This window comes from Benincasa hispida, unplaced genomic scaffold (genome assembly GCF_009727055.1).
Source record: "Benincasa hispida cultivar B227 unplaced genomic scaffold, ASM972705v1 Contig316, whole genome shotgun sequence".
Lineage (NCBI taxonomy): Eukaryota > Viridiplantae > Streptophyta > Magnoliopsida > Cucurbitales > Cucurbitaceae > Benincasa > Benincasa hispida.
Window position 1 is genome coordinate 830717 of NW_024064794.1, and position 18453 is coordinate 849169.

Below are 18453 nucleotides of genomic sequence, written 5' to 3' on the forward strand. Positions count from 1 at the left end.
AGCCGGCGCTGTTGAGTCAACCCTCAACTATGCAAATCTAAAGGCAATCTCGAATAAACAAAAGTTCATAGTTAGCTCAAGATTAAGATCGAGTTACCTAGGTCATCTAGATGAAATAGTCAATCTTAAATAGTAAACAACGTTATAAAGTAAGAGTGACTTATTTCTTAGTCCTGATCTTATGCAAACTCATTGCATATGACGCCCTCACTCCTCATGTCATAACATGTACGAATTAGGATCACATCGTATGTAGCACTTTATAACTCTTTTAACAACTACAGAGTAGGTCGCATCCATTGGTGTTACCATAATAAGGTACCCAACCTCATTCATGTACCATAGATCATTTTGACTATTTACTCAAACCTGATCCGCTCTTCTGTCTCCACATAAAGTTCAAGTAGTCATACAATAGTCATGGGTTTTAGTTTATTGGATTTAGACTTTCATACAATTTATGAGATCAATAACAAGTATATTGATAATAGAAAATGTTTATTATTTTACAAACTACGAGTTTTTAAGACATAAAACCCAACACCTAAATATGATGAATGTGAGAGGATCTCACTCTTAGAAGGAGCTTAAGAATGTTGTAATGAGGGAATCTCATACAAAGCTTGAAAAAGTATTATTGTGGAAGTTAGGGGAGCTCAAACTTAGAGGGTGCCTAAGTTGAAATTAAAGAGGAAGTTATACGTGAGTCACTGAAAAGAGAGTCTATCAGATAAGTATATTTGTTGTAATTGCTAAACTCTTTATAGTGAAGTTTCGTTCCACCGAACACACTGTCCCTTAGGACGTAGGTGTTTTTACACCGTACTAGGTGACCAATTTCTGTATCATTATTTTTCTATTTGCTTTTATGTTGCCCACTTATCATACATATTGTTTGGGACATCGTGTTTGACATTGTATTATGAGTCAGATTCACATAATTTTTCATCAAGTATTTCACTAATCTATATACAATATTCAACAATATACATAGATGTATGTATGTGTATACATTGTTTACAACATACATTTGTCGGAGTCGGTTAGAGGAGAATTTGAAATTCAATAGACGAGCCTGCCGTTTTTACAGTGAAACATTCTGTTTTGGGAACCAAATGCAGGTTTAATTCAAGAGGGGTGAAATATGGGTTGGGCCTTTTCTCAAGAACTGGGCCGGGCTTGACCCCCAGACTCACGCAATGAGCCTCGAATGGGTCAAACCGTCACCTGATAGGCCCAGCCCACTTAGCCCTTCTCTTATCCCTTAGCCCAGCCCTTTAGCTTTCTCCGTCCCGATTGGTATTATTGTTTTTTATTTCTTTTTTGGAGAAACGAATTGGGAGCCCTAATTTCCCATTGCCATTGATCTGCAGCACTGTATCTCTGAAGCTCACTCACCTCCATTTCTGGACGAGATTGAAGCTTCTTCAGCCATTATCATCGGTAATCCACCAATCCTCACGGCGCACTTCAAACCACCACATTCCCTGCCTTAGCGCCTATTTCTCATCTCATAGCGTAAGTTTTCATATTTTTGTGCTTTCTGCAACTCTGTTATTCCATTAGTGTTTCGATATATTGGTCTTCGATAAAGTCTTTTTTTGATGTTTTGTTTGAAGTCGACGTTGGGAAAGATCAGTTGTTTGAGTGGACTATTTGATTTATCACACTATAGGTTAACTGTCTTGGTTGAGAAACATGGCATTACTCGGTTTCGGTTTGCTTGTTGTACTATGATTAGCTTTGATTTGTAATCGTCTAATTCTTCGAATCTGGTAGTGTAGAAACAAGGGTTCTGCTATGAATTTGACCATTAGTGTTTTCTTCGTATAGGAATGCGGACTTATGAGTTCGTTATAAACAGTAATATTTGCCTTATTATGCCTGTGAGCTGACGACTAAGTTCTATAAATTTATATAGATAGCTTAAAATGGGGCTTATTAAAGAGTGTGAAGGTTGATGTCAAAATTTTTGTAGTGAAGTTTCTCTCGTCATTTTTTCTGGATAATCTGTATTGAAAATTTTACTTGTATCTGAAGGCCTAAATGAAAACTAATTACTTGTTCTCTTGATTCCCCACGGCACTCCTTTGAATAAAAGATAAAACCTACCTAGAGTCGCATGTTCGATTTTTGGGTAAGCTTGATGAAGAAAAGCCTCAAGTCGGGGGATTGGGGACCCGGGGTGAGCATGGACTTTGATGGGGGTGGAAAAAAAGGAGAAAGAAATACTTGTCTTCTTGACTGGCATCTAGTCTATAGTTCATTGTTCTCGATAGGTGTTAATAATGTCAATTAGTTTGTTGACTTAGTTTTTCTTTTCTATCCAGGCCACTGACTTGCCCTTCTGAAAGCCAAAAATGGGTTTGAACTAAATAGCTTGCTACCTCAAGGGGGAAGTTAATTTGGCAACTTGAGAAATGCACTTAGTTTTAAGAATAAGGCATCTCCTACCCAATGTGTTTGCAAACACCATTCGCTCTCCTGCAGTTGCCCTCAATCCTCTCAACATAAATGGATTACATAGAAATTATGCTCAACCTGCTCGGATAGAGGATGAAGAGGAAGAGTTGGAAATTGACCAGAGAAGGCTTCCAGCTGATTACGATCCTGCTAATTTTGATCCAACACAGCATCGTAGTCCTCCAACTGATCGTGTTTTTAGGCTTGTAGATGAAATATCTGGACTTACATTAGTTGAAGTTGCTGAATTATCTTCCATTTTGAGGAAAAAGTTAGGAATGACAGACATGCCAGTTGTTGGAGTTATGAAACCAGGAGCTGCCGGATTGGCTGGAATGGCAATGAAAGCATCATCATCAGCAACTGCTAAGGAGGAGAAGAAGGCAGAAAAGACTGTTTATGAGCTGAAACTAGAGTCGTACGAAGCGTCTGCAAAGATTAAAATTATCAAGGAAGTAAGAAGTTTCACTGATTTAGGTCTCAAAGAGGCAAAGGATTTAGTGGAGAAAACCCCGTCGGTGTTGAAGAAGGGACTATCAAAGGAAGAGGGTGAAAAAATAATTGAAAAGATGAAGGCACTTGGTGCAAAAGTGATCTTGGAATGAATGTATGCTTTCGGTCATCCCATCCACTGTCTCTCATGTTATTTTGTTCTTGCTTCGTTAGACTTGATGCTTTTTATAATAATATCTTGCAATTTTCATGTCTTGATTTTCTCGCTAAATAGCATCACAACAACCATCTCCAAACGAATGGAAGAGGAGAAACATCTTCTGTCCCTTCCCATGCCTCAATAGTCAAACAAACCAACTTATACATGTATTGCTGCTTTTCCTTTTTTTCATGTATTGTTTACGGGCAATTTGTAGAACTCAAGAGCCTCGGCCAGTTGATGAATCCAACTTAATTTTGAAAATTTTGAATTAGACTGTGTTTTGCTAGGCTTTTTCTTTAAATTTTGTTAACAAGGAGAGAGGAGGGTAGTGGTTTTTTTCTTTTAATTTATTTTATTATTAAAATCGATTCAATTTGCATTCAACTAGGTTTCAAATCAATTTTTATTTTCGGAGAAATTCTCTGAAAATATAAAGAGTATTTTCTAAAAGATGTTGGAAAGAATTTAATAAATAAACAAGATTTAAATCCCATCTCAGTTTAATCTTCATATAGCATTTGCCGTCAAGGCCTGCAGCTACAAGCCAAATTTGGAACATTTTAAACTTTTACTTTTATGTTCAATGAGTTCTAGATATGAAGTTTAAAAGATTAATTTGTTTAAGATATAAATTTTATATTTAATATATTTCTGAGTATTTTTAATCTAATGGATATGTAAATTGCCCATTTTAAAACAATATCAAATAGGTCTAATACTTACTAGACAAAATTGAAACTAAAAGGTCAATTGGACAAAAAATTAAGAACCACTCGTCTGATTGTTCAAAATTGAAATAGCAAGAAACCATTAGATACGCTATAAAGTTCCTGGATCAAAATAGCAAATGACCTAATACAATCTAAATCTCACAAATTATTTTTACGGGCCGATGGCAACCTTAACACTGATAGGCTTTCATTCAAAGAATAATCTACTCTACCAGATCATCACTCTTAAACGTAGGTATAAAGTAAAAGGGCATCATCTGGAACAAGACAGCAGTCGTTGATTGAGAACAATACTTAAAGGTATTCAGAGGCGTTTCATTATTATTGAAAGTTATAGGATACATGTTAATCTACTTCAGGCGACGACTTGAATTTGCTTATTTTACAACCACATCAAGCCTCTGCATTAAGGAAAAAAACATATTTTGTGGTGTCCCAACCAAGTCTAAAAGATTTCAGGGGACGAAGGAGAACCAGGAAGAGTTTACTAGCATCGTCAATGTCAATGCCTGAAATGCCTCACATTGGTGAAGACGAGAGACACGCCGTACTTGTTGCAGCAGTCAATAGCATCAGGATCTCGGATGCTGCCCCCAGGCTCTGCAATAATACCTACTCCACTCTGGCATGCTTCTTCCACTGCATCATTCCAAGCTGCCAACCAAAGTTGCACAAACGTAAGAACAAAATTGACTACTAAGAGATCGTAACCGTTACTGTATGCCACATATTAGCAGATTTGGAGGTGCAACATTAGAAAACTATAAAACCAATAATTTGATTCCTAGAAATTACCAAATGGGAAGAACGCATCACTAGCCAAAGCAGCTCCTTTGACCTCATCCCCTGCTTTCCTCAAGGCTATCCGCAAACTCTCGAGACGATTTGGTTGCCCGCTTCCCATACCCAACATACAATTATTCTGCCAAAAAAAAAAAAGAGAGCATCAGAGATAGCCCAACAGAAACCAAACATGTCAAGAAAAAAATCAGAGTTAGAATATACAACCTTTGCTATCACAATGGCATTGCTCTTAACATGCTTGACGCATAGCCATGCAAACTCTGCATCCCGAAGTTCACTTTCTTGAGGAGCCTTTCCAGAAACTACGTTAAGTTTTATATCTTGTGGAACCAAGTCGTCAGCATCCTGTGCTAACCACCCCCCACCAACTTGCCTGAGGGATAGTTTTCCTTTCTCATTTCTGCTTGCCTCGAGAATTCGCAGTGTCTTAGATTTCCCACGCAAGATCTCAAGCCCTTTCTCTGTGTACTTGGGTGCAACAACAATCTCGTAAAACATCCGAGTTTCACCATCTGTAGGGCTTCTGAACTCCCGAAGTTCCCTTGCAAGAACCTAAATGCAGTAAAAGTAAAGCAATGGATGTTTTAAGCTTCTTCATTCATCTAATTTAGCTAATAGCAACCAAACATCATTACATAACAGAAGCACAAATATTCTTGGTAAACGAAAAATTGGTTTGATGTTCCATGACATTGCTTCGCTGTTTTGGAAGCTGGAGGTTTTGGTCTGGCAAGCGCAGCTACTTGGAATCAATTACTCCAAAAGTTAACATAGAATTATCATTAGAATTAACATAGATTCAAGTCCAGTCAATGTCTTATCGAACTCGGGTCTTGATAGAGGATTAATTCCTTCGATCAAGGCAGAATACTGGTCCTCAAAACATGTTTTAAGAAAAGGAAACATACCAACCTCGTCAACTTCTACGTTGAAGGCAACAATGCCACCAAATGCACTAACGGGATCAGCCTTCACAGCCAGCCTATATGCTTCCAGAATATCATCACGTGAAGCTGCACCACATGGATTTGTGTGCTTCACAATTACACAGGTAGGATTCCTAAACTCTGATACGCAGTTCCAAGCTGCATCGGCATCCAAGTAGTTATTATATGACATCTCCTGCACAAAACAAAAGTTTTTAAGAAAAATGAAACTCACAGGTAAAGAGAATGAAAACTAACGTGGCAGATTCAGATAATCTTAAGTCAAATAAAAAATTTCACATATCGAAGGCTAAAAGGATGTAATATCGTAAATCTCTGTGCATACTTAGGCGAAGCCTTACTTCTTGGATAGTATTGATGCATTTCCATGATCATCATGGAAAGCAGACAACACAAAAGACTACAAAATGAAATTGGAACTCTTTTACAGTTTACGCATGCCTTCCTGAATTTAGAAATAATGATCAAAGAGTATTTTAAGTACGATTCACAAGTACACTTTTACCTATTACTCGCATATAACAATTTACTTCTCACTGTCGGCCATTAGAAAAATGATTAGATAACTTGGTCTGGTCCATTTTATCTAAAAACTTACTTGGGAAAGCGATCAAGAACAATAAATCATCCACAATGCAACAACCAACTTCCAACAAAATTGTTATCACGATATTAGTAAATTCCAAACATCTCCACGTTCTCATCAGGGCAAGGCTTACTGTTATTGTTTCAGAAACTTTGAAGGCACAAACATAATAGATATAATTAATCCTTTGTACCATGGATCCGTGTTAATATACAAAAATAACTGCAGAAAGGCAACAATTGACAAGTGTGTATTTCTCATAGCTTCAACCCACAAATGAATTGATGAAGAGGGCACTTGCTCACCTTTCCATGGTGTTGGACTGCTGTAGCAATACCACCAGCATTGACCTCCGAAAGACTCTTGTCAACATAAAAGGCAGCCTTCTGATGAGGATTTTCCCCGTAGCGAAGAGAACTTTTGAGGGAAAGAGGCACGGTAAAGCTGGGAGGGAATTTATCTACCAACAAACACAGAAGACCATTTAACCTAAAATTCCACAAGATTAACAAAATAATTTTCTATCTTTTATCAAGAATAATAATAAAAATACATACATACATACATATATAAAGCCTAATAGAAGCAACTTTTTTTTTCCTCTACATAGTTTTGACAAGTGCATGCATCTTTATCTTGGACCACATGACAAGATAAGAGCACATAGTAAACATGATTGCACCAATACTAGCAATTATGCACTTGGAATAGATGAAACGCGGAATTTACCTCCAACAGTCTGCTTCCACAGCCATTCTGAGACTGCAGAATCATAAGAAGCCACATGTTGAAATGCCTTCCAAGCAAGCTTTCTGCGAAATTGTTGGTCATCCTTGCTTCCTTTCAAAAATTCAAGCAGTGCAGGATAGTCTTCACTATCTACGACCACCAAAACATCCTTGTGATTCTGCATGTGCATGTTCATCCACATATCAATACAACACACTACACATTAAACTAAAAACACTACAAAATTTTACATCACGAAATGAAAGTTATCTAAACTAAAAATCCAAGTATGATATGCACCTTGACATTAGAGAATGGTCTTTAGCAATTATGCTGATTTTTTTTCTTAAACAATTCATAAGTCCTCAAACCCACTTATACACACCACAACTAATCTCGTAACCCAACATTTTGTTGTTAAAAAACTGCATATGATTTTATTATTTTAGGTGCGTGGCCACCATGGATTTGAACTCGTTCCTCAAAATTCCTTTTATTTTCTTCACACATTCCAATGCCACTAGGCCTAAAATGGCTTTGAGCTAGTTCCTTAATTTCACTACCATATTTGTAAGAGAAATGAAAAACCTAGTACTATTTGACAAATCAATAACAGTTCTCATATTTCTATCTGACTTCCATATGAAATCAGGAAGAAGCTAATATAAATCCCAAGATCAACTTTGCAAATAATTTACCCACAATTTACCCAACCCACACAGTTCTACACTTTCCTTACCTTTGCAGCAGCTCTGATCATAGCCGGGCCACCAATATCAATGTTCTCAATTCCATCTTCAAAGTTAATTTCTTGAGATGACGTGACTTTTTCATAAAAGGGATACAAGTTTACCACAACAACATCAAATGTGCCTGCGGAGAAACTCTTTCAGAAAACAGGAGGCAAAACTTTGCAGCAACTAAGACCACGCATTGCAGTTGAAATGCAGTTAAAACTTGGGACCCACATAAAGAATTCCAGAGATTGGCCGCAAAGATACAATACATGAATAAAACACAAGCATAAACCTCACCAATTCCATGTTTCTTCAAGGCGTCCATATGATGCCTTTGGTCTCTTCTAGCAAGAATGCCCCCATGTATAGAAGGATGCAAAGTTTTTACACGGCCATCAAGCTGCCACCACAAAGTAAATTTTATCATTAACAAATACAAAATGGTCAGATAAGTCTCCACCTAATTTTCTGTAAACTTCATACACGAATAAAAATAAAAAGCCAAACAAAACAAAATTATTCAACAAATGTATAAGATAAGCAAGAACGGGAGCATTTGATTATGTAACAATATACTGCATCTGCTTCTAACTTTATACAATAGTGCTTCAAGAATCTATGCAGAGGAAATTACTGCCAATATTTCATTCTTTAAAATAAGTTTTTGGAATCTAAAAAAAATGGTGAACTGAGCACAGCAATGCTTTTCAGGAAGCTTGTTCCATTCAGAATCTGAATAAACAAGAGAAAAGGCAACATACCATTTCAGGAAAACATGTAAGCTCCTCCACCTTAGTAACTCGAACCCCAGAAGTTTCCAATGTAGATGCTGTTCCCCCAGTTGAAACAATTGTATAGCTGCAAGTTCATAAGATACATGGTATAAGCTATGTTTTCAATGTTTTAATGCCCAAGGCACAATGTAGAGAAGGTACAAAAAATACAACATATGTGTCATAACTTAGAACTCACCAAAAAAAAAATAGTTTTATAAAAATCCATGTTAGTGGTTTCAAGAAGAGATGATCAATCTTCAAGCAAGGAACTTAAACAAAATTGCATAATAAGTCTAGAAGAGTTCACCCCAGTTCTTGAAGCCCATTTCCTAGAAATGCAAGATCTTTCTTGTCTGACAATGATATCAGAGCTAGTTTCTTTCCTGAAATTGAACATAATAGCAAACAACTGTCAAATTGATACACCCAACTCGCTACAAAAAGATCCTCTACTTAAAAAAAAGATCAAAGAAAGAACTTCCTATGGGACCATTGCGATACAAAAACATTTCTAGTTGAGTCAAGTTACACCATAAAACAAAAGAAACTGAAACCTAAGCTCCAAATGAAAAAATAAAAAATAAAAAATAAATCTTCAGAGTTCATTAATGAAGGTGGCTTTCACTTTTGTAGAGATTAACAACTCAGCTAGCTCCCTGGTAGAAACAACCAAAATTTCCCTCCATGTCTTTTATCCACTAAAGTGCATCTCTCAAACATACTAGCAACATACATACAAAATTTAAAGCCTTCTAAATAAAATGCAATGTTCAATATTAAAGGACAAGAGAATACTACCAGAAGCAGATGGTATGGTGATCTTTGAAGAAAAAGTGATGGTTTCACCATCAGCCATGGCTTTGAGAGTAGAGCACCGCCGTCTTAGCACGGAATGATGGAGAGGGACACTCGTGAATATAGACTGTTACAAAAAGAAAGAGTAAAAAACCCAGAATATGGGATTGTTGCTACGTGCTACCAAAAATTAAAGAAAATAAAATAGAAAAATTGGTGAATAGCACATTACAAGAAGAGGTGAAGGATTGGCTTCCTTAAGAAACAGCCGAGCACGGGGTTCTCCAAATGAAATAGCAGTGATAGGTGTGGCAGGAGAATGAGCAGCAACAGACCTAAACATCACTGTCACTTCTTCGCTTTTGTTGCTTGCTTTCTTGATGCCAACTGTTTTCTTCCGTCAGCCTGTCAAGCTGCTGGTGTCAGAAACATTCTCTCCGATACCATATTACTAATACGCGGGCAAAGAGTATGAGGAGTTTATAATATTATTTATAAAACTCACAAATTACAAGACTCTCCTCTTGCATAAATAAGAGTGGTGTAGACTAAGAATCTTGAAGAATTCTCATCAAGGAGAAAGATTAACAAATATAACACGAGTAACAAAATACAAAACTATCCTGTTTTAGACAAACTTAACAACTAAGCGAGATGCTTCCTTTGTCTACTTTACACTGACTTGGACATATCAAGAAAATCCACATTGGTAAGATGTGGATTGGCATTTGTACACAACAAAAAAAACGCATTTCCCATTATATCAACCTAAAAAATAATACCAATATTATGGGACTCATTTTTGCCTTCAATACATAACCACTGTGGAATTTATCATCAAAATCCTCTCCAATTTAAACCTTGACCAATGAACCGTTAAAGCTCAGTACGTTCCAATAAATTCAACAATAATTGATACAAGCCACCTGGCCAACTTATCCTACAACCAGCAGTTCATATAAAAATAGACAAACAGAGAAAAGATGATGCTTACTTGACACTTATCCAGTACACTTAGAAATAACAAAATAACTGATATGGCACATGGATTGAGGTCCAGAAAGAAAACCCGATAAACAAAAAAGAGGGGGTGGTAGGGTATATCCTTTGACTTCAAATAGAACAGAAATGAACATATTAAGAAATAAGCAAGAAAAATAGTAAAAACAAGTTGAGTTGGAGAGGTACAGCATCACTGAAGAATTAGTAGAGTACTTCATTGTTGTTGTTTCTCAGTTTAGAGCTCGCAAATTTGCATCGCTCTTAGGTAGATTTTTCAGAGTCGTTCCAGAACACCCACAAACAGAGTTAAAGAAAAGAGTTTTAAAGTCAAATTAGAACGTCATCAATGACCTCCATGATGTTGAATCCTTACCCTTATTTGAACAAAAAGTAAATAAATAAATCAACAAACCAAACCGCACATACAAAGAACCGCCCAACGAAGAAAACAAGAACCCCATGTACGAAAATGAGACATGGGAGTCGAAGATAAGCAATCAAAAAGTACCTATAACTTAGAGCTGTGTTGAACGAAACCTGAAAGTTGAAACTGTTGGAAGGAGAGTGATATGCTTGCCACTTTCAATGAGGCGGGGCCGCAGAATTAGGGTTATGGCAGCCAAATTATCAGTAGTGTGTACAAAAATGGTGTTTTATTTAAGCAGATGATAAATTTGCCATTACACGCTTTTCAAAGAAAGTGGCGGAAAAAAAAAACTCCCGTGCCCCCTCTTTATATAAGTCAGGTTTACTAAGTTAGTCCATTTAAATACGTTATCAGATGGGTTGTTAATAATATTTCGTGAATTATAAATAATAATTTTAAAAAAAACAAATCTTATGATTGCAGCAATTTCATTAAGAAATAATAAATATGGTCCAGTTCAATTCACAAGGTTTAATTCTCTGAAATGGTCTAAAAGAATCACCCCTTGAAGTTGATTTTGACACGCTTGAAATTGTCAAGCGAGTTCTCTTTTGTTGAAATTTGAGTTCTCATCGAAGACATTTTTATGTAAAGGAATATATTAATATATATTTTTTGTTCAAAATAAAGTTATTCCCTCTATTATGATTAGGGATGTGCATGATTCGATTTGGTCGATTTTAAGCAAAACTAGTGACCATATCGAACTAATCGAAAAATTCTTGGTTTCCATCTTTTGAACCGAACCACTCCAACTTCGGTTAAAACCTTCTAATTCCAACCTAAAAATCCAATCCATCAGTCCAAATCAAACGATAAAATGTTGAATTGAAGGAAGAAGGTTAAGGGAAAAATGTTTGAAGATTTTTACCTTTTTTCTGTAGCGTGAAGCTGCTCTATGGAACTAGGAACAAGATGAAGCAATGGGGAGTGAATTGAAGAAGGAAGGAGACTGACGGTGGTGATTGGCATTTGCTTTGAGCTTCAGATGGCTGGCGGCGGTGACTTGAGTTTGAGCTTCATGAGTAAGGTCAGGTCTAGTGTGGGGGTGAAGGAGAGAATTGAGATGACATGCGTGGGTTGAAGAGGTTTTTGTACGAATTACCTATCCGTTTAAGTTTCATGACCACCCTCTAGCCCAATGAATTTTCCCTACCCCTATCCGATTTGACGAATACAATGCGATGAAAAATTTAACACGTTATAAAACATGTTCGCGCTAGCAATGGTCATGTCGGCTTGATCATTTTGATTAATCCCTTATCCGATTTTGGAACTCAAACGCGATAAGTAGAGGTGTTTTTGGAAATTGGGTATAATGCATATCGCGATAGGCATGTACTTTACAGCCGATATTTGGTCATCCATGACCTTATTTTTAAGCCCATCCACTGGAGAACACGTGTGGTCCGAAAGGTGCACAATTATTTTGGGAAATTGCCAAAAATCACAATATCGAGTTTTTACTTTTTAAAACTAGTATGTTTTTTGAAAACTTGTTAAACTAGTTTTTTCTTAGTCTATATTGGGTAAGATCGACCATTGGATTGTTTTGGGCCTGGTGAAATCTCGGACAATACTAACACCGAGATTCTACTGATTTTTTAAAATATTATATAGTTTTTTCCAATCTTATACCAAATCTTATATCTTTTCAAATTTTCTCTAAATTCAATTATTTTTACCATATCTTATATAAAAATTTACATAATTTTTCAAACATCAATTATATGAATTTCCAAATTTCCAAATGAATTTACTAATTATGATTTTTCAAATGGATCTCAAATGCGCTGTGATCTTTAAAATTTATAAAATATCAAATTTTGTAAATAAAAAATTAAGATTTGGGAAAATATAAAGATTCTCGGTGTTAACGTGCCCGAGATTTCACTGGGAAAGCCCAAATATATAGAATATTGAAGTTAATTTTGCCCGGATACACCGAGATTCTTTATATCTCCCAAAATTTACTTAAGTTTTAGCGAATTTTGATATTTGGGATGAAAGATTTGAAAAATTAGGTAATATTTTAAATTTGGAAACATTACATAGTTTTTAGAAAAATTGATAGAACGAGAAATCCTAAAGCAATAAGTTAGAAAAAGTTAAATTTTATGTATATGTCGGTGGTCGATCTCGAGCGTGATGGACCGAGAAAATTATTGTAGCAAGTTTTCAAAAAAAAAACAAGTGCTAGTTTTGAAATATGAAAACTTGAGGAAGCAATTAATTGTTGAGAATGCCCTAACTCGCGGTTTGTAAACATTAAGCATATTTTGTTCACAATAAATAAGTTATTGAGATTTTCTCAATAAAGATGTTGAGATTTCTTTCAATAAAGTATTATTGAATTACATTTATAGATTCATAAATCCAATAAACTAATGAATCCATTAAATGATCCCAATGAAGGGTCCTTGGGTGAAAGCGATGGATTGTCTCAATCTTCTCAATTTTACATAATACAAAATTTTACAGAGATGAAAAAAACCTATGCACTTGATTTAGAAATGTAACATGCTTAAAAAAATACAAAATAATAAATTAGGGTTTCAGGAACCTTTTAACCAAATTTTCATGAAACCTTTTCTATGTGAAAATCACTAACACTCCAAAAAGGGCACTGCCAATTGGTGACCTCGATATTCTCTGGGTGAGAATCCAGGAGGAGGGAGAGTAGTAATTGAGAGAAGAGAGGAAGAAATTTCTCAGAAAAAAATACATAACTTTTATGTATTCAAATTCACTAACGAAAAAAGGAGAAGAGGAAGATCAATCATCATCCACCTACATAATCCGTGGGTGGAGAGAAAATTGGGGAGATAAGTTAAATCCCTCCCAATAATTAAAAAAATAATAATTTAAATTAATTAATTAATATAATATATGTATATGTATAATGACTAATTTATTATACATATATACATAACTATATGTTATATCACATGTAACATATAATATATAGTTTTTATATTGCATCAAATACAATATAGCTTATAGTTTTAATTTCGCTCACCAATAGTTTTTAATATAAATCACATTTACATTAAATTTAATTATATGAATTCAATCCATAAAATTAATATTTGAATCATATTCAAACATTTATTTCATCTCTTATACACTTTATATTATAATGTATCAAATACATAAACTTTATATTTCATCCAAAAAATTATTCTAATTTATTTCCATTGAGCTACCGAGGGGACCTCGTGGACCTGTAGCTTGAAACTCCAACGATACGTGAATAATTAATTAAACTCTTTAATTAAATTATTCATCATCTGTTAACTGATGGGCACCCCACTAAAGACCGACAACTGTACTATTCGCACTAAAAATATATTTATGTGTCCATTGGATATAACCAATCAATAATACGATAACCCTTCACAAATTGCTCGTAAGTACAACTGGTCCAAATTTACATTTTTGCACTTGTAATTATATCTAACTCCTTAAGTATCATTGATCCCTCTAATGAATAATAAATCATAGTCCAACTATGATCATACCCTTATCAGGCCAGGAAAAGGTGTGACACCACATTGTTCAAGTCCCGAAATCAACTTTTAAGGGAGTAATTTATCTACTTGTCCCGACATTGAGGAACGAGTGTTCCTTCTTGTGTAGCTGTATTCCTAGCTCCCCAATCAAACGAATCCCCAAAATGGTAGGCTTATTGAGTGGGCGATTTGGCCACTCTCATTCATACAAATCAAAAGACCATCTTATAGGCAGGAGTTCACAACTTACTCAAGATTCAGGTCATGTTACTTACGGTCATCTTGATAAAATGTAAATCTCTATTATGAACAACGTTATGTAATGAGACTAAACATTTCGTGGTCCGATCTTATACAAACTCCTTTGTATATAGTATCCCCACTCACATGTCTCCATATGAATGATCGAGATTAGGTTATTTGTAGTACTTTATAATAATTGTAACATCTACAAAGTGGGTCATACTCGTAGTGTCACAAAGATAAGGTATCCAGCCTTATCCATCTATTACAGACTATTTAGATTATCACTTAAACATGATCCACTCGTATGTCTCTACATACATGTTTAAGCTACAAGATAACCTTTGATGTTAGTTTATTGATTTGTGGTTAATGAAACTAATTTTGAAATAAAATATCATATAGTTTATTACATAAATAAAACATTTATACATTATAATTACAAACTATGAGACCCTACAGGATTTAGGGCATCAACCCCAACATTCATGACTATAACATGAATACTTAAACTTCATGTAGAGACATAAAAGATGATCAAGTTTTAGTATACAACCAAAATGGTTTATAAGTATATGGATAGGGTTGAATACCTTATCCTGGGGACACTATGAATGTGGCCCACTTTGTATATTGTTACAAGTGAAGTGATCCCAAAGTCGTTCTTGTGTAAACATGCGAGTGGAGGCATCCTATGCAAAAGATATTTGTATAAGAACGGACCACAAAATAGTCACTTTTTTTTATAACGACCGTTTACTGTTAAAACTGATTATTTCAATTTGAAGACCTGAGGTGACTCGATCTCAATCCCGAGCTAACTATGAACTTTTGTTTATTCGGGATTATCCTTTAATCTACATCGGTGAGAGTGGCTCAACATCACCACTCATTAAGCTTCCCACTTTAGGGGTAAGACTGGATAGATAGTTGGGGACATAGTTTTGCAAGACGAAATTCACTCCTACCTGTTTTAGGATTAGCAGATAGGTTGTTCCCTTAAGTACTGACTCCTAGTTTTGAAGAAAGGGGTCTCGCCCTCTCTATGGTTGTGAAAGACTTGATTTATTGGTAGGACCATAAACTAATTGTTCACTATAGAATCAGTGGAGACTGAAGGAGCAAGATGTATTATAAGGGTAAAATGGTAATTTTGACTTAGCTGTTAATACGAACAATTTGTGAATGATCGACTTACTGGTTATGGTTAAATTAAGTGGCTATCTACAGTGAGGAGAGTACAACTATTGAGCTATAATGGTATGTCTCAGTAATTAACAAACATTGACTAATTCAGTTTAAAGAGTTTAGCCAATTAATCTCAAATCGTTGGAGCTCATGATCTGTAAGTTCATTAAGTCCCTCTACTAGCTCATAAAAGGATTAAATCTTGGAATAACGAGTTGAGAGAATTTGAAATGTTCAGATACGGTTTAGGGTTTTAATTATTATATCTGATATAATTAAACGTTTAACTTACAAATTAAACGGATCTGGAGAGTTAGAAATATTTAAATTCAATTTAAATATCAAGTATATGAATAATGATTTATGTGTAGATTAGGTAAATTTGTTAATTTAATATTTGATATTAAATTTAATTATTAATCTATAATTAAATTTGTTTAATTAATTAATTATTTATTTCAAATAAAGTATTTTAGATCATTTTGATTTTGAAAATTCAAATTAAGGAAAAATAAAGTTTCGTGGTGGTCTACTACAGAGATAGAAGGAGAATTTCGTGGTGAATTTAGTCAATTTGGGATAATCATCAAAGATATTCACTTGAAATCCTAATATACCATATATATGCATGTTTATTATCTAAAATTGATTTAGCTATAGTGCTTAAATCCGTAATTGCTTCCGTTTATTGCATGCTAACTCTATCACTTCTGACAATTCTCCATGTATTTTTGTTAAAAGCATTTAGATTCTCCACCTTAACTACAAATCTATCTTTTTTTTTTAATTATTATTATTTGTTCAACGCTAAACTAAACTATGACAATCTTTCTTTGCATAATAGTATGTTATTTTAACATTGATAATCTATATGATACAAAAATAGCATCCATCGATTGATTTTGTAATTTGTGCCTAGAAGAAAAATGAAAAATTGTCCAAAATAACCCTTTCTAGTTTCTACATTACAAAAAATAGCACGATTTTTTAAAACTCGTTAAAAGAGTTTATCTCGGGTCTTCTTGGAAAGATCAGCCCCGAGATTGAGTTAGAATTTTGATAGTAATCAATTGTCAACGTATACATAATCATTAATCGAAAAGTAATTTTACGAATATATCCTTTGTAATAATAATACTACTATCATAATGTCATCGTTGAGGAACCCAACGATTGGCGTGCTCTATAAGTATTGATTCTAAAAAAAATCCCAACTGTTTGGAAGTCTCAAAGCTCTTACAGCCCATCTATTTGTAAAAAACCATAAGGTTTAGTATGAACATTATGCCAATTGAGCTACGCTCTTGTTAGCAATATTTGAAGTATTATTTGTATATTGTTGAGCTCAATATTTACTATTATTATGGTCGTTTACATAATCTCGGTGGCAATTCAATCATCTCGGGCAAGATTTACTATATTTACCCCGATATTTACACCAGGGCTTAAACTCTTGGGCGATATATTGATATTTTTTCACCAAGATTACTATTCTCTCCGAGATTTTGTATGATTTTAGTATTTTTTTTGTACATCTATATGAAATTTTTCATGATGACTCATATATTTGTTTGTCTTGGGGGCGAATGGAAGAAGAATGAGAAATAATATATAGGGGTTAGTTGAAAGATTTGATTGTAGATGAAATAATGTATAAGGAGTTTTTACGAGAAATATATAGAATCAATGAGATAAATTTTATTGAGTTTGATTTGGTTATAAGGCTTTTGTACAATATTAAGTCAAATGCACTTGCTTTTGTGATCAGTAATCAATAAGATCTTCATTTTTTCTTAACCGATGATCTTCATTTTTGCCATTAGGAAGAACTTCCCTATCGTGTTGATGGATCTACTAAGAAGTTATATATTTCAAGATGCGTAGAATCGACATTGTGAATGGAGGTTAGGACCATTAAATGAAAGACTCTGATATGTTCAAGGTCACAAAATATATTAGTGGCAACACTTGTCAAAGATCTTAAGAAAATAGTATCACAAACAAGCTAAGAGTTAGGTTATTGTTGAATTAATCAAACTCCTCTCACTCGAAAGGAACCTTCTTCCCCAGTAACTTAAAGTAATGACGTATTCCTTATCCTCTTATACCTCCCTAAAAAGAATATAATGACATAAAGGCCCATTAAAAACCAACTTAAAATCCAAAAAATGACTAAAAGCTCTCTCATTAAACATGTACAACTGCCTAGGTGTTAACTTGTTCTTAATATTTGAGACTGTTTTCACTAGATGAAAACAACAAGTCAAATTTGTCAAAAAATAGTCAGAAGTACGGATCTTAAGTACCAAATGTCATCAATCACACAAACCACAAACTAGAATTGAACTCGACAATCAACTAGGCAAAACAACAACAAAACAGAAAGGCATTTTATTTGGAATTTGCCTTAAATTTCAGGGTAAAACTTGTTCGAGATTGTGTATTAATTATGATGAACTCGGGCCATTTACACTAGCGTACCACGAGATTAGGGTTTTGGTCCCATCTTGTATAAGATCTCAGGGGCAATCTCAAGCCACATTTACCTCAAGATCATATATAGAATGCCCAAAAAATCAATAGTCCACCCAATCTCGGAACACATTCAATAGATCTTGGGCCCACTTCATCCAAACTCGGTCAAGATTCAAACATATTTCAATCTAGATAGGAGGAAGTATCTAGAAAATTGTCAAGTACAGACAAGATACACAAAAAAGGCCCAAATATTTAACAAAATAAAACACACAACCTAGTTTCTCATATATCTCGGGTAGACGCTAAAACCCTAACCAGACGCTAATTTACAGTGAAACTATAGACTAAATGAAGAAAATAGAGGAATGCCTCTACAATAA

At 34.7% G+C, this 18453-nt stretch overlaps 2 protein-coding genes across 5 annotated transcripts; one reads left to right on the forward strand and one right to left on the reverse strand.

Moving 5' to 3' along the window:
• The first annotated feature begins 1304 nt into the window (after positions 1-1304).
• On the forward strand, positions 1305-3172 carry LOC120069296 (50S ribosomal protein L7/L12). The gene is made up of 2 exons (XM_039021009.1): positions 1305-1518; positions 2331-3172. Exon 2 carries the CDS (start codon positions 2421-2423, stop codon positions 3066-3068), a length of 648 nt encoding a protein of 215 aa, XP_038876937.1. The 5' UTR covers positions 1305-1518; positions 2331-2420; the 3' UTR covers positions 3069-3172.
• Positions 3173-4107: 935 nt separating this feature from the next.
• Positions 4108-10928, reverse strand: LOC120069323 (bifunctional purine biosynthesis protein PurH). 4 transcript variants are annotated; one of them, XM_039021058.1, is made up of 13 exons: positions 10734-10928; positions 9456-9628; positions 9227-9350; positions 8736-8811; positions 8414-8510; positions 7950-8052; positions 7655-7788; positions 6916-7093; positions 6492-6646; positions 5566-5775; positions 4858-5205; positions 4645-4771; positions 4108-4503 (listed from the first exon to the last, which is right to left on the reverse strand). In XM_039021058.1, exons 2-13 carry the CDS (start codon positions 9564-9566, stop codon positions 4352-4354), a joined length of 1815 nt encoding a protein of 604 aa, XP_038876986.1. In that variant the 5' UTR covers positions 9567-9628; positions 10734-10928; the 3' UTR covers positions 4108-4351. The 4 variants fall into 4 exon arrangements, with proteins under 4 accessions (XP_038876986.1, XP_038876982.1, XP_038876985.1 ...); XM_039021054.1 differs by lacking the exon at positions 10734-10928 and adding an exon at positions 10412-10565 and having other exon boundaries at positions 4352-4503; XM_039021057.1 differs by lacking the exon at positions 10734-10928 and adding an exon at positions 10439-10457 and having other exon boundaries at positions 4352-4503.
• Positions 10929-18453: the final 7525 nt, after the last annotated feature.

What these genes read in the sequence shown, in the direction of transcription:
- LOC120069323 (XM_039021058.1), bottom strand. Translation starts at nt 9,566, where the DNA reads ATGTTTAGGTCTGTTGCTGCTCATTCTCCTGCCACACCTATCACTGCT. An exon ending in TGATCAGAGCTGCTGCAAAG is followed by an intron (nt 7,094 to 7,654) that starts GTAAGGAAAGTG and finishes ATGCACATGCAG; the next exon opens with AATCACAAGGATGTTTTGGT. An exon ending in TGATGCGTTCTTCCCATTTG is followed by an intron (nt 4,504 to 4,644) that starts GTAATTTCTAGG and finishes TTTGGTTGGCAG; the next exon opens with CTTGGAATGATGCAGTGGAA.
- LOC120069296 (XM_039021009.1), top strand. Translation starts at nt 2,421, where the DNA reads ATGCACTTAGTTTTAAGAATAAGGCATCTCCTACCCAATGTGTTTGCA.